General features: G+C 36.4%; 1 protein-coding gene across 1 annotated transcript in view; it reads left to right on the top strand.

The window, feature by feature from the left end:
- The window catches only part of HERC1 (HECT and RLD domain containing E3 ubiquitin protein ligase family member 1), a 219291-nt gene that overhangs the window by 98843 nt on the left and 104328 nt on the right, over nucleotides 1-16120 (top strand). Inside the window, 5 exon segments of the mRNA XM_043980938.1 lie at nucleotides 4960-5228; nucleotides 5879-6094; nucleotides 6895-7015; nucleotides 8093-8330; nucleotides 8487-8680. Of these exon segments, the coding sequence (XP_043836873.1) occupies nucleotides 4960-5228; nucleotides 5879-6094; nucleotides 6895-7015; nucleotides 8093-8330; nucleotides 8487-8680 (1038 nt within the window).

The following is a 16120-nucleotide window of genomic DNA, read 5'->3' as shown; positions in this document are numbered from 1 at the left end:
GGGTAATTGGTTACAAAAATACATGGAATGAACATACCTGATTGCTATAATACACTTTTTTCAAAAGATTGAATACTTTTCCATATTGCATTTCCATGTTTGTAGGTTTCAGTTTTTAAAAATATTTTTGGTTAAAAAAAATTTAGTTGCTGAATGAGCATTTTCTCACATTTTTATTTTATAGTTTTTAGCTAGAACATTATTGTTCTTGATCTTTTAATAGCTGTTATTAGAATTATACTAGATTTTTCCTCATACTTACTAAAAAGATTGACTTTTGATCTTGGTTAGTTGTTAATTAGCATTTTCAGAGATCTTGATCCTATATACTGTTATCCTTTATCATTAACTGGTGTTAAAAATAGAAGTTTCCAACATATCAGTGAGGAAACTATGAATTAGCAATACTGCCTGGAATTCTAAGGATCACCTCTATTATTGAAGAATTGATTCTGTCTTATTAACCTGGGCCTTTCACTTCTCTGGTTTTCATTTTCTTCACCTGTAAATTGAAGTCAGTCAATAAACATTTATTAAGCTTGTGGTAGGCTCTGTGCTAAATACTTGGGATACAAAAAAGAGACAAAGGAGAATTCATTCGTTCCCTCAGAGAGCTGACAATCTAATCATGGAGACAACAAGTAAACAATGTACAAACAAACTATAGTATAGGATATGTAGAAAATAAGAGAAAGTAGTAGAATTGAGAGGTTAGAAAAAGTTCCTATAGAAGATGTAATTTTAATTGGTACTTAAAGGAAGCTAGGAAAGCCAGTAAGTGGAGATAAGGAAGAAGGACATTCCAGGCCTGTGAGACAGCCAGAGAAAATGCCTGGAGCATCTTGTTTATGGAACAGCCAGAGGCCAGTGTTGCTGGACTGAAGAGTACATGGCCAGCAGCAAATCATAAGAAGATTGGAAAGGTAGGAGGAGATTAGGTAATGAAGAGTTTTGAATTCCAAACAGCAGATTTTGTATTTGATCATAGAAATGATAGGGAACCATTGGAGTTCATCTAGTAGGGCAGTGACATGGTTGAACTTGTGCTTTAGAAAAAAAAAACATTTCGGTGGCTGAATGGAGGATGAGTTGGAGTGGGGAAAGATTTGAGGCAGGCAACAGGATGTTATAATAATCCAGGCAAGAAGTGATGAGGGCCTGCACTAGAGTGGTGGCATTATCAGAGGAAAGAAGGAGGTGAATTCAAGAGATGTTGCAAAGGTAAAATTGACAGACCTTGGCAACAGTTTGGATATGGGGGGTGAGAGTGAGTAAGGAGTTGAAATTGACCTGTATGTTTTGAGCCTGAGGGCTGAGAGAATGGTGTTGTCCTCTGCACTAATAGGGAAAGGTAAGCACTGGGGAGGGCTTAGGGGCAAGATAATGAGTTCATTTTTAGACATGTTGGGTTTAAGGTGTCTACTAGACTATCTAGTTTAAGATGTCTGAAAGGCAGTTAGGAATGTGAAATTGGAGGTCAGTGGAGATGTTGGGACAGGATAGGTAGACTTGAGAATCATCATCATAGAGATGGTAATTAAATCTATGGGAGCTAATGAGATCACCAATTGTGGTTTAGGAGAAGAGGACCTAGGACAAGGACCCTAAGGGACACAAGGTTAGAGGGTGTGAAAAGGATGAGGATCCAGTAAAGGACATGAAGAAGAAGGGGCATCCTGATAGGTAGGAAGAGAACCAGGAAGGAGAGGTGCTCTGAAAACCTAGAGAAAAAAGTGTAGCAAGGAGGCAGCTAGGTGGCACAATGGATAGAGCACTGGCATTGGAGTCAGGAGTACCTGAGTTCAAATCTGACCTCAGACACTTAACACTAGCTGTGTGACCCTGGGCAAGTCACTTAACCCCAACTGCCTCACTTTAAAAAAAAAAAGATGATATAAAAAAAGAGTAGCAAGAAGAGAGGGATTAACAGTGTCAAAGAATGGAAAAATGATTGAAAAAGGCCATTAGATTTGGCAGTTAAGAGATCATTGGTAACTTTGAAGAGAGCAGTTTTTGGTGGAATGATAAGGTCAGAAACCAACTTTTAAGGGGTTGAGAAGCTAGTGAGAGGAAGGAAGAAGGCACCTACCTTTTAAAGGCTGCCTTTTCAAGTTTGGCCACAAAACCAGATATATACATATACATATACAGATACACATACATATACATGGATATACATAGACACACATATATATATTTATATCTCAGGCATACACATATATCAGAATTATATGTATATAGCCACATATGTGTGTGTGTGTGTGTGTATCTCTATATATCTCTATCTCTATCTGTCATCTATCTATCTATCTATCATCTATCTGAGACAAGTTAGCAGGGATGAAAGAATGGAGTGAGAATTTTTTCATGATGGGGGAGAGCTGGCATGTTTGTAGGCAAATAGGGAGGAAGCCAGTAGAAAGAGAGAGATTGAAAATAAGTGTTAGTGGGGATGACAGAGGGCGCAGTCTTTTGGAAGACAGAGGATAGAATAGGATCTCTTGAGTGGGTAGATGGGTTAGCCTTGATAAGGAATAAAGCCACCTCAACATGTGAGATGGATGAGGGAGAGGTGTCAGAAAGCACCTGAGTGATAGGAGGTGAGGATGAGGGGAGAAGAGGGAGCTCATAACAAATGGCCTGATTGCTCAGGACTGTCCCTACTCTATGAAAGAATGGAAAAGCATTTGTTATGTGGAAAGTACTCTGCTAAGTGCCTGAGATGCAAAGAAAAGCAGTTAAGTCCCTACTTTCAAGGAGCTCAAATTTGAATAGTGAGGAAGACAACTCATATAGGAGATTTTAACTGCGGGGTAAATGGAAAAGCCTGGTGGTCCTTAGGATGCAGAGTGAAGGCAAATGGCAACGTATTTACTTTAATAATTCTGTATGAATCTAAATGTAAATGATATTTCTTATTTACCATTACTTCATCATTAAATAAGAATATATATTAGGAAATTGAAATTCTGAAATTTGTTTAAAAATCAAATTAAAACATAAATGAGGGACTAGAACAATATTTTGAATATTGGGGTGGGGGGAGAGGAATGTATCCTTTTTTTGTACATTCACATCAGTATTTATCCTTCATTAGTTGATACACTATATTCATGATATTGTTTCACACCATCTATTTTCTCAATTTTAGAAATAAATGTTTAGATACATAATACAAATTTCGAATTTGCTTTGCAAAATAGTTTAAACTTTTTTCTTAGTTGCTCAAAGCTTAACTTTAATTTTTATTTGTTCTTTTCAAAATCTAGAAGGCAATTAAGCCTTATATTACAAGATGGTTATTTGTAACAATGAAAATTATATCAGGTTCACGCAAATTATTTGAAAAAAAATTTTAATATACTTGGGGTTTTTCCCCCTAAAAAAAAAATCTAATTTATTTTTAAGCCCTGACAGTTTGGGGGGGTTTTGAATGAAACTTTTGACACACAAGTACTGATAATCTTGAAATAGAATTTTGAATTTCATATGGCCTTGGCTCACTTCCCTCTGAAGGTGGTTAATTAAATAGTGTGAAAATAGTTTATTTCTCAAATCTTTTCCATAGGTGACAAATACAACCGATGGTACTTGCTTCTTGTATTTGTTGCCTTTACATGCATTTCTTTTTTTTTTTTTTTTGGTGGGGCAGTGAAGGTTAAGTGACTTGCCTAAGGTCACACAGCTAGTGTCAAGTGTCTGGGGCTGGATTTGAACTCAGGTCCTCCTGAATCCAAGGCTGGTGTTTTTTCCACTGAGCCATCTAGCTAGCTGCCCCTACATGCATTTCTAATAGAAAAGTACGGTAATGTTTTGGAATTAACTCTACAGCTCTAATATTTTATATAGACCTAGAGTAAATTGACACTTGGTACATTAAAATTGATGTTGGAAACCTCCAGTACATTTTCTCTTGTGTTCTTGAATTTTAACATTTATTTAAAGTCTACTTTAAACATTTTAAGAGTAGATTAGAAAATGTTTACTTGTAAAATGAATGATGTTTCACCTTAGTGTGTATATTGTGGTACCAGTAGATAAGCACAAAGCTATAGAAATTATTTCGTAGTAAATCTTTGATAATCTTGACTGCAAAACTGCTATTTGCTTCCTGCAGGTAGTAATTTTATAAACTCTAAAATATATACACATGACATGCAATTAATGAAAATGGGTATTTCATATATAAATAAAACAAGTGGCATATGTCCTTTTTGTGTTAGTTTTACCCATTACCATTCATTTTTTTCATTACAAAGTAGAGAGACATATCATAAATGATACTTTTAAGAAAATTCTTCCATTAAGACAGGATCTTACCAGTATGTCTAAACTTGGTGTTTCCTTTTGGAATGAATTTATCTTTATCCTGTTTTATCTTTGTTTAACTGAATAGTGTTAGAAGCAGCTAGGTAAATAGAGTGCTAGACTTGGAGTCAGGAAGATGTGAGTTCAAATTCAGTCTCAGATACTAACTGTGTCACCCTGGGCAAGTCATTTGTCCTCTGTTTCCTTCAGTTTCCTCATCTGCAACACAGAGATAATGATGGCATCTACCTCCAAGCCTTTTTTTTGAGAATAAAATGAGATCAGATTTGTAAAGTGCTCTGCAAACCTTTAAGCACTATCCAGTGCTAGCTATTTTATTGAGTGTTCTGATTTTAAGCTAAACCTTTTGAGAGCAGCTTTAACCTTTTTCTTTAGTCACCTTTGTGCTATAGTGCTGATAGGATTATACAATAGTACAAGCAGGATTTTTTCCTTAATTTATTACATTGCTATAGTTTGTGTTTTAACTGAAGTTGCTTGGATTCACTTAATATGCATGCTTTTGTTTTAAAACATGACTATCCATTTTTCACTGGTTGTTATAGCAGCATCATTTCAGTCCTCATCTAGTTTCAGAATTATGTTTTCTACACACTCGAATTGATACAGACTTATTATTTGTGCATGTAGGACCTGTCCACAGTCAAATGGAACCTTTGAGTGACTCCTGGACTCGCCTAAAACACAGTAGAGACTGGTTGTTTAGCTCCTCTTACTCATTTGAATGTGATTTTGACCTTACTAAGGCCCTTGGAGTTCATACTTTGATCGAAAATGTTGTCAGCTTTGTAAGTGGAGATGTGGGGAATGCCCCAGGTTTTAAAGAACCAGAGGAAAGTATGTCCACGAGTCCCCAGGCCTCAATCATTGCAATGGAACAGCAGCAGCTAAGGGCAGAGGTAAAATATCTTGATTTGTTCAAAATGAACTGTTTTGGATTTTTGAAACTTGAAGAGAACTGTGGCATATAGAATACATGTCCTCGTTCCCTATGATTTTAACTGAGCTAAAACAAAATAGAAATTTATTTGATCAATAATCAAAACTTAAAAGCATGACTTTAATAAGTATTTGGCTGAATATTTAATAAAAAATGAAGCTTCCCTAATTTTCTGGAAATAAAATGAATACTGGTTTGTAGCCATGGGAGTATGACTTGGATTTTGGAGGCCTAGCCAGTATATCTGAGTAAAAAAGGACAGTGATTACACTCATAGCATATTGTCCAGCAAGAAAATTTCAGCCAGAAATCTCTCAGAAACATTTTATTTTGCCCGCCTTTGTAAAGCCTTTTCAGAGCTTTCTTAAGTTGACTTTTTCTCAGATGCTAAAGCATAATGTATACAGATTTTTGCTAGATTCTTATGTGAAAATAGTCATAGATATGAAAGTGAGAACTATTGTTATGGGATAAAATATATGAAATGTTACAATAAAATTTTTTTCAAGAATTAAATTCTAAATATAACAAATAACCTATGGTATGTATTTGCCTTGTTCCTTTGTTTAGTGGAGAAACTTAAAATCTCTTATTTTTAATTTATTAAAGCTTCGCTTGGAGGCCCTCCATCAAATCTTAGTTCTGCTATCTGGAATGGAGGAAAAAGGCAGCGTACCCTTAACAGGAAGCAGGCAAGGATCAGGATTCCAATCATCCTTACTTCTTACATCAGTTAGACTGCAGTTTCTAGCTGGTTGTTTTGGTTTAGGAACAGTAGGACATGCAGGAGCCAAAGGAGAAAGTATACGATTACATCATTATCAGGTATGATGCCATTTATGTTTATGTTTTCATTTTGCTTGTGCTTTTTGTAAATTTGGTTTTCTATAACCAATTTTTATACTTTCTAAAGTTGAAGTTTTAAATACAAAGTATTATCTGAGGTTTCTACAAGTCCTAGGTGAATAGAATTTCTGGAGTAGCATCTTAGTATTTTGTACACTAATCTTTCCAGATGGTTTTTCATTCTAAATTTATTTGGGCAGAAACTTCTTTTTACATATGGCTATGGGTATGTATATTTCTTTTAATGCAGGAAATTTTAGTTTTAAATAAGCCATCTTTGAATTTTCATGATAAAATTCTTTTTCCAGTATTCTTAAACCTTATGAGAAGAAAAAAGACAAAATAAATTGTGGGAAGAGAGACAATGTGAGTCAAGAACACCTATGTTAAAATCCTACCTCTGATGCCTTCTAGGTGCATGACCTCAAGGAAGCAATTTAACCTTGTTGTTAAACTAAAGACAAAGCACTAGCACTTATATATCCAAGTTATAGATACAGTTCCCACAGGATTTCTCTTCATTAAAATCATGGATTCATGTTTCCAAATTGTAGGAAAGGGAGTGATCCTAAGAAATGTTGAAAATGTAAAATTAGGTATGGTTCAAGTTAAGTATTTTCATAATAATGTATTCACACTGTTCATATATTCCTGCTTACAAGCTCATTAGAGGCAGAGCAAACTCTAGCAGACACTGGGGAGCAAATCAACAGTATAATTTCTACAAGGTAGGGGTTGATATTGCTGTTAATAAGAATAAATTACTATTTTTAACTTAGGATGGCATTAGAGCAGCTAAGAGAAATATTCAGATTGAAATTCAAGTGGCTGTACATAAGATTTATCAGCAATTGTCTGCAACTTTGGAGAGAGCCCTACAAGCAAATAAACATCATATTGGTAAGTGACTGTGAAACTTCAGATGCAAATGCCAGTTGGTCCTAAGTTTACAAATATAGCTTTCTCTACCATCATTGTAGCAGTAATGGATGAATTCATAGAGAAACAATTCATCTAAGTGTTTTATCTCTCAAGTAGAATTATTGTTAGTATCAATTAATTAATTTATTATTTAATTTTTGTTTTTCTTAAATGTTCATTCATTCATTCATTCATTCATTCATTCATGCAGGGCAATGAGGGTTAAGTGACTTGCCCAGGATCACACAGCTAGTTAAGTGTCAAGTGTCTGAGGCTGGATTTGAACTCAGGTCCTCCTGAATCCAAGGCCAGTGCTTTATCCACTGTGCCACCTAGCTGCCCCATTGTTAGTATTTATTAGGCTGCTTCTATATGCCAGACAGTTGAAGGCCAGGTCTTTAGAATATAGAGACAAAAATGAAACATCACCCTCAAAGGGCTTATATTGTATGGGAGAAGAAAACTTGTATATATACAGGTATGGACCAAAAAGTTCTAGAGTACTGGGTGGGGAGGGGCACTAATAACCAGGATGACGAGCAAAGGTTTCATGTAGAAGGTGGCACTTGAGCAAGGTCTTGAAAGAGAAACGGGAATTGTAAGAGGTGTACATGAGGAGGGAGTGCATTCTCAGCATGGAGGATAGCCACTGCAGAGGCATAGTGATGGAAGATGGAATGTGGTTGATGAAGAATGTAAATAAAGGGGCCAATTTGGCTGGACCCTAGGGTGGGTGAAGGGCAGTAGCATAATGGTCCTGGAAAGGTAAAATGGGGTCAGATTGTAAAGTGCTTTGGATACCAATAGAGGAGTTTGTATGCTCTACAAAAGTCACTTTATTAGTGTATGCTCCTTGAGAACAGGGACTGGTTTTGACCACTGCCTAGCATAATTCTGCCTTCCAGATGGTAGGTGCTTAATAAATGCTTATTGAATTGAACATTCAACCACCAACCGCTAAGAAAATAACACTTTATGCTTTGTGAATTCTGTACTTTACTATTTTCTCCATCAGTGACTACCATCTAATTTAATTTTTTTAACCTTATTTTTCAGAAGCTCAACAGCGTCTCCTTTTGGTAACAGTTTTTGCTCTGAGTGTTCACTATCAACCAGTTGATGTTTCTTTGGCAATTTCCACTGGTCTCCTAAATGTACTGTCACAATTATGTGGCACAGACACTATGCTAGGGCAGCCTCTGCAACTGTTGCCCAAAACTGGTATTTCTCAGCTTAGCATAGCTTTGAAAGTAGCCAGTACAAGACTGCTACAGATTCTGGCCATCACCACTGGGTAAGCATTTTTCTTTATTGTGCTTGTTCCCTCTTTATTAGTGACCTTAGCTTTTCCTAAACACTTAATTTATCTATTTTACTAAACGTTTTCTTTCTCCCATTAAAATGTTTTTCAAGTTGTATTTTTTATTGTTTCTTCTGACCTCTTCCTTAGGACCTATGCTGACAAACTGAGTCCCAAGGTAGTACAGTCCTTGCTTGATCTACTATGTAGTCAGTTGAAGAACTTGTTGTTACAAGCTGGTGTGCTGCTTATGGTTTCCTTTGGAGAAGGGGAAGAGGAAGAGGAAGAAGAAGAAGAAAAAAAGGTGGATCCTTGTGGAGATATTGAGAAGAGAGACTTCAGAGGTATCTTGTAACCTTAGAAAAATGTTTCATTGATGTTTTTGGTCATATCTCAGTTGATTTGTACCTTCCTCCAAATTCCCCTTTTGTAACAAAGTAAAATAGTTAAGCAAAAACATCTTGTACAGAATTCTTGCCTATGTGTATACTCTGTCTTTTCCTCTTATTTAGCCATTTTTCAAAGTTCAGCTTCTTTTTAGTGTAATCTTTTCATTTATATCTTCTTTGAAGTCATATTTTTTTCTTATTTCGCTCTGCATCAGTTCATATAGATCTTCCCATGTTACTCTAAATTCCTCATATTTGTCATTTTTTACTGTACAGGAGTATTCTTTTGCATTCTTATACAGTCTTCTTTTTCCAGCCATTCCCCAGTTGATGGCATTAACTTTATTTCCAGTTCTTTGCCACCATGTAGATAAATATATATGTATATATATATATATATATTTTTTTTTTTTAATTTACTTGTATCTGTCAAGTAATAGGAATACTAACTCAAAGGGTGTGGCTAGTTTAATCACTTTTGCATAATTACAAAATGGGAGAACTGTTGGATCATTTTACAGTTCCACCAACAGTGTATTAATGTACTTGTCCTCCCATACCCCTTCCAACATGGACTATGCATGTTTTTTCATCTCTGCCCATTTGTATTGAAGTTAAACCTTGTTTTAATTAGAATCCCTTTTTTAATGGTTAGAATATATTTTTATGTGGTCATCTGTAATTTTCAAATCATCCTTTGAAAATTGTTCCTATTCCCCGAATACTTATCTCTTGAGGACTAGCTCTTGGTATTATTTATTTGTGCTAATTCTGTGTCTGTTTTTGATGTCAAAATGACATTTGCAAATATTTTCCCCACTCTAATATTGCTCTTCTACCTCTGCCTTCATTGATGTTATTCATGTAAAAGGCTTTAAATTTTATTTCGTAATAATTTTCTATGTTATCTGTTCCTTTATCGCTTGTTTAAGAATTATCCTCCTACCCATTGTTGTAAAGAGTACCATATCTTTTTATCTTATGTTTTTATTGTGTTACATTTTATATTGCAATCATACATCCATTTTCAGATTATTGTGATATTTAGTATAAAATGTTGGTCCAATTCTAGTTTCTTCCAGATTTTCTTTTCCAGTTTTTCCCAACAGTTTTTGGCAAAAAGGGAGGCCTCCTAATAATCCATATTCTTGAGTTCATGAAAAACAGGAGTATGGCTTTGCATTGCTTCTGATTTTTTTTCTAGTTCTGTTTTACTGATTTATATTTTTTAACCATTACCACTAGTTTTGGTGATTACTTCTTTATAATATCGAAGTCTGGGATTGGTAGTCTCTTTTCATTTATACTTTTTTTCATTATGTCCCTTGAGGTTCTGACTTTTTTTTTTTAACCAAATAAATTTTGTTTTTTATCTTGCCTAATTCTAATATGTATCCCTTCAGTACTTTGGATTAGAATAAAATCTTTAACTTAATTTAGGTAGTATTGTCATATTTACATCACAAGCAGGGTATATCATTCTAATTTAAGTCTCCCTCTATTACCATCAAAAGTACTTTTTTTTATAGTTGTACTGATATAAATCTTATATATTTCTCTGTATGTTAATACCTCCTTATTTTATACATTTGGTACTAATTTTTGTTTTTGTTTTGGGGGGGTGGGGGAGGGGCAATGAGGGTTAAGTGACTTGCCCAGGGTCACACAGCTAGTAACTGTCAAGTGTCTGAGGCTGGATTTGAACTCAGGTACTCCTGAATCCAACTCCTGAATCCAAGGCCCGTGCTTTATCCACTGCGCCATCTAGCTGCCCCTACTAATTTTGAATCAGATTTCTCTAATTATTTCTTCTTGGTTTTTATAAATACTGCATCAAAATGCTAATGATTTTCATGGCCTTATTTTTATGTCTGGCAGCCTTGTTATATAATTGTGTTTCAGTTATTTTCTTAATTTACTGGGGTTTTCTAAATATCTGATCATGACATCTGCACATAGGGATTTTCATACTGTTTTATTGTCATTGTCTTAAATCATCAATTATTAAGTACTTTTTCCCCGTTCCTATTATTTGGCTAGAAGATGATACTTTTTATTTACCTTTCTTGTACTAAAAGTTTTTGGTGTTGATGACCAGCATTTATCTTTATATGGCATTTGAAGGTTTACAAAGCACTTTTGTAATGTAACTCTGTGAAGTAGGTAGTGTAAATATGATTGTCTATGTTTTACATGTGATGAGACTGAGGCTTAGCCAGGGACTTAGTAAATATTTATTTATTTATCTATCTATTTATTTATTTATTTTTGTGGGGCAGTGAGGGTTAAGTGACTTGCCCAGGGTCACACAGCTAAGTGTCAAGTGTCTGAGGTCAAATTTGAACTCAGGTCCTCCTGAATCCAGGGCCGGTGCTTTATCCACTGTGCCACCTAGCTGCCCCATCAGTAAATATTTATTAAGCTTTTATGTGCCAATCACTGAACTGAACATGGGTAAAAAAAAAACCAAAAAAGCTATGAGACAGTCTTTGACCTTGCGGAACTCACACTCTCATAGGCGGGAGACAACATGCAATTAATTATGAACTATATACAGAAGAAACCGACTGCAATCAGCAGAGGGGGAGGGCACTAGAATTAAAACAGGTTGTGAAGGGCATCTTGTAGAAGGTGAAGCTGGGACTTGAAGGAAACCAGGAGTCAGAACAGAGGAAGAGAGCATTCTAGCATGGGGGGCGACCAGAGAAGTTGCCCAGAGTTGGGAGATGGAGGGTTTTGTTTGAGGAACAGCTAGGAGGCCAGGGCCACTGGGTCACAGAGCTTGTGTTAAATTATAAAAAAAACTTAGTAAATAGTTGAACTGGATTTACTGAGTTTCTTTTATACATTCATTTGATTTCATCACTATTTGTATGTGTGTGTGTGTATCTTTGCAGTGCTCATCAGTATTTCCATCACATGTAGGATAATTTTGGTGTCATTGTTTACATGTTCTGTTAACTTAGCAGCATTCTCTTTTAAGTTGGATGGGCGTACTACTTTGTTTTAGAAATTGTTACAGAAATAGGGTTGAAACTCCTCCAAGGCTTGGAAAAGCTGACTTGAACTTAGCCAGAGTAAAGGCCTTACAGAGCAGGTCTATTGGAATAAACAGGGTTTGGGCCCTCCTTGTCCTCAGGAAGGAGCTGGTTTTGTCTGAGGATTCCCTGGTGACAGATAACTATTCCCATCTGATATTTGGAAGAAAAGATATGGAGCCCCAGGCTAAATTCTAAAGGAATTGTAATTATAAATTCTTAAGTAGTGAAAGTTTAAATGTGGTACCCCTCCATAGCTTCTGCCTTTGTCTATGCCTTTTCTTTCTCTTTGTGTGCTCTCTTTCCTTCTGGAGAAGAGAGCCTTCCTCAGCCTTTAGTCATAGTATTTCCTAGGTAATATTGGGAAAAGTGAAGGAAAAGTCTTTGTGGCCCCCAGTCTCAAAGGGAAAATGGAATCACTGTTCCTGTTCTTGCTCAGCTTTATCAGCTTCTTGTCTTAAGCCTGGGTTATCCTACTAAGACTGTCAAATGAGATAATATCTGTAAAATGTTTAACTTAGCCCAGTATCTAGCACCCAGTAGACACTTAATAAATGCTTCTTCCTTCCTAACCCTGGATGGAGTAGTATGAACTCCAGCTGCAGAGAACTAATGGATAGAGCCAGGAACATTTGAGTTCAAATCTCCGCCTCTCATACTTACTATCTGACCATGGCCAAGAGTCTCATCTCTCTGAGCTTTGGTTTCCTCTTTTATAAAATAGATATAATGCCTAATTCACATGAAATAACATTTGTAAAACACTTTGGTAACTTTAAAGTTATGTAATATAATAATATCATTAATGTTAAGCCAACCTTGGCCCAGGAACTTCAGGATCCCCCTTGTTTTGTTTTTCAGAACCCCTGGAGTTATTTATCTTCAGTCATTGTAGAACTCTTTAGATTTTTTTTCTGTGTCTTGTTTTCTCTACCCTCTTTTAGCTCCACCTCTCTTCTTCCTCAAACCCAGGTTCTCTGACTTCATGTCTAGTACTTTTCCATTACAAGTTAATTGAATATTGTATTTCAATATGGCTTTGTGTCTTGGGTTTTAAAACTTACCTTGTATTACATTTAGACAAGGGGGGGGGATGATCTAAAACTAGCCAAACCAGACTTTTTGTGTGTGTTAGACAATTGGGGCAAAGTGACAGGCCCAGGGTCACACAGGTAGTAAGTGTCAAGTGTCTGAGGCTGGATTTGCCCCGAATCCAGGGCCAGTGCTCTATCTACTGTTCCACCTAGCTGCCCCATCAAACCAGACTCTTAACCTTGAAACCATTTCTTCTTTAAAAATATCTGGGAATACAAAGTCTACTAATTAATTCATTTCACAAGCATTAAGTGTCTACTGTGCTAGGTGCTGGAGGGGGATTATAGTTCATATGATACATGGTTCTTGGCCTCATGGAGCTTACAATATAGTATGATAAAGGCATAGATTATTGTACTTAAATATTTCAATAGATCTGTGATCTCATTGATATAGCTATTCTCTCCTTCGATACAGATTGCAACTTTTCTTGCTCATGTTTTGAAGTTTTTGTTTTTGTTTTTGTTTGGGTGAGGCAATTGGGGTTAAGTGACTTGCCCAGGGTCACACAGTGAGTGTCAAGTGTCTGAGGCCAGATTTGAACTCAGGTATTCCTGAATCCAGGGCCGGTGCTCTATCCACTGCACCACCTAGCTGCCCTCCATTTTTTGAAGTTTTAATCCATGTTCTTCTAGAGAGTCTCTACCCAGTGTACTTGCTCTAGATATTTTTACATTTCACGTGTATCATCATACCACTTGTAGCCTATCTTGCCATCCCTTGCTGTTTTTCTGATCAGTGTTTTCCTGAATATCCTTATACTACTTGGACATAGGTTATATTTGGATACTATGTCATTACGTTGGCCTTTCTAAAGATCACCTGCAAATTTGAATCTTTAGAGATTATGATTACACAGTCACACAGAATAAGAGGTTACACAGAAGTGGAGATGGGATTTGCACTCAGAATCTGTGACAATACACACCCTTTTCACTGTCCCAACAGCCTCCTGTTTTTCTGGTATTTTGTTAGATATCTTTTGAGTAATCATGAATCTCACTGGGGAGACTACAGCATCATCTGTAAGCACAAGGATTTCACCTATAGAAAATGTCATTTTCATTTGCTGTCTGCTTAGAACATTTTTCATGACAGTGGAAGACACTTCTGGCACATAGACACATAGTAGGTGCTTAATGAATGTTTATTGACTGACTGGCTAATAACATCATTTTGTTCTCCCCACTTTATCTTCAACTTCCAGTTACCTTTTGGTGTCTTGCTTTCAGGATTATACCACCACTACCATTGAAACTTCTCTTTCCATAGTTATCAGCGATTATTTGCCTGCTAAATCCAATGGCTTTTCCCTCACTTTTCATCCTCCTTGAGTTCTTTCTAATTTCTAACACTTTTGACTACACCCTGTACTCTTTTCTCCCTTGATTTCCTTGTTCTGCTCCCTCCTAGTCATGCTGCCTGACTGTCTTTTTAGTTACTTAGCAGTTTCATCAACCATCTTCTGTTCTCCAAGTACCAGCATCTCACAAAAGCTCTATCCTGTATCTTCTGAATCTCTTGATACTTCTCTCTTTAGCTCCCATAAATTCAGTGATTATCTCTGCTTGGATTATTCCCAGATTTAGCAGAGGCATCTTGGCATGGTAGATGTAATGCTGTACTTGGATATAGGAGGATCTAGGTTCAAACCAGATATCTGAGACTCACTACTTACGTGACCTTGGACACATCATTCTTTTTTCTTTTTTTTTTGGTGAGGCAACTGGGGTTAAGTGACTTGCCCAGGGTCACACAGCTAGTAAGTGTTAAATGTCTGAGGCCGGATTTGAACTCAGGTACTCCTGAAATCCAGGGCCGGTGCTCTATGCACTGAGCCATCTAGCTGTCCCCTTGGACACATCATTCTAACCTCACTAATCTTAGCCACAATTTTTCCTTATCTGAAAAATAAGCATCATAATAACTGTTGCAAGCTGCCAAAAAGAAAGAATTCAAATACTGTGGAGCCCCAGTCAGGATAGCAAAAGATCTAGCAGATTCTACATTAAAGGACTGGAGGGCATGGAATATAATATTCCAGAGGGCAAAGGAAACGGGATTACAACCAAGAATCACCTAACCAGAAAAACTGAATATAATCTTTCAGAGGAAAAAATGGGACTTTAATGAAAAAGAGGACTTTCAGGTATTTGTGATGAAAAGACCTGAACTGAATGGAAAATTTTACTTTCAAATACAAGACCCTTGGGGCAGCTAGGTGGCACAGTGGATAGAGCACCGGCCCTGGAGTCAGGAGTACCTGAGTTCAAATCCGGCCTCAGACACTTAACACTTACTAGCTGTGTGACCCTAGGCAAGTCACTTAACCCCAATTGCCTCACTAAAAAAAAAAAAGAAAAAAGAAACAAATACAAGACCCTAGAGAACCATAAAAAATTGAAGTTGGGGTACATATCTGGGGTCATACAATGGGTGACTGTCCTGTGTCTGAGGTCAGGTCTTGGCTGGAATCCCCCTGGGTCCAGAGTGGATGCTTTGTCCACTGTGTCACCTAGCTGCCCCATGATGACATCCTTAGGGTTAAATTGAGGGGTGTTTCAAAGGCAATTGACATTTTCATATTAGTTAGTCATCTCTTCTCAGTAAGAAAAACTAGTTGGAAACAAAATTAATAATCTCAAGTTTTCTAGTGAACGGAGTTTTACAAGGCAGGTAAATTCCAACTATAGTCAAAAGTAGCCAGTTTTTTCTCCTTATCGCTTACTGACTTTGGTGCACAGTGAATCTAACTCTGCCCACTCCTTTGTTCCCTTCTCCAGATAGAACCTATAACCTTTCCTTCTGTTTAAATGCAACTTTCTTTTGTCTTCTTGTTTGATTTTTAGCAAGAATATTAATATTGATCATGTTCAGTCATCTAATAATAGGTTGATTGGACAGAGCTTACTTTTAAAATAAAACCATGTCACTTTTTTGCGTCACTTTTTAAAAAAAAATGTTTTATTTTCTTTCTCCAACATCATTGTTCTTCCCCCACCTGCTTCTAGAACCCTTCCTTGTGACAAATTAAGTAGTCAAGGAAAACATCAATACATTGGCCATTTCTGAAAAGTTTCTCTTTTTTCTGCACCTGTTATTCATAACCTCTTTGTTAATAGGTGATAGGTATGCTTTACCATTAGAGTCCTTTGAATTTATTATTGGTCACTGCACTGATCAGAGTTTTGAAGTTTTTTGGTGTTTTCAGTAAGTCAATCAATAAACATTTATTAAGCAGGCTGTGATCATTGTCTAAATT

The sequence above is a fragment of the Dromiciops gliroides genome, chromosome 2 (assembly GCF_019393635.1).
Source record: "Dromiciops gliroides isolate mDroGli1 chromosome 2, mDroGli1.pri, whole genome shotgun sequence".
Classification (NCBI taxonomy): Eukaryota; Metazoa; Chordata; class Mammalia; order Microbiotheria; family Microbiotheriidae; genus Dromiciops; species Dromiciops gliroides.
Note: the sequence above shows the minus strand (reverse complement) of the source record. Positions and strands in the feature narration are given on the sequence as shown.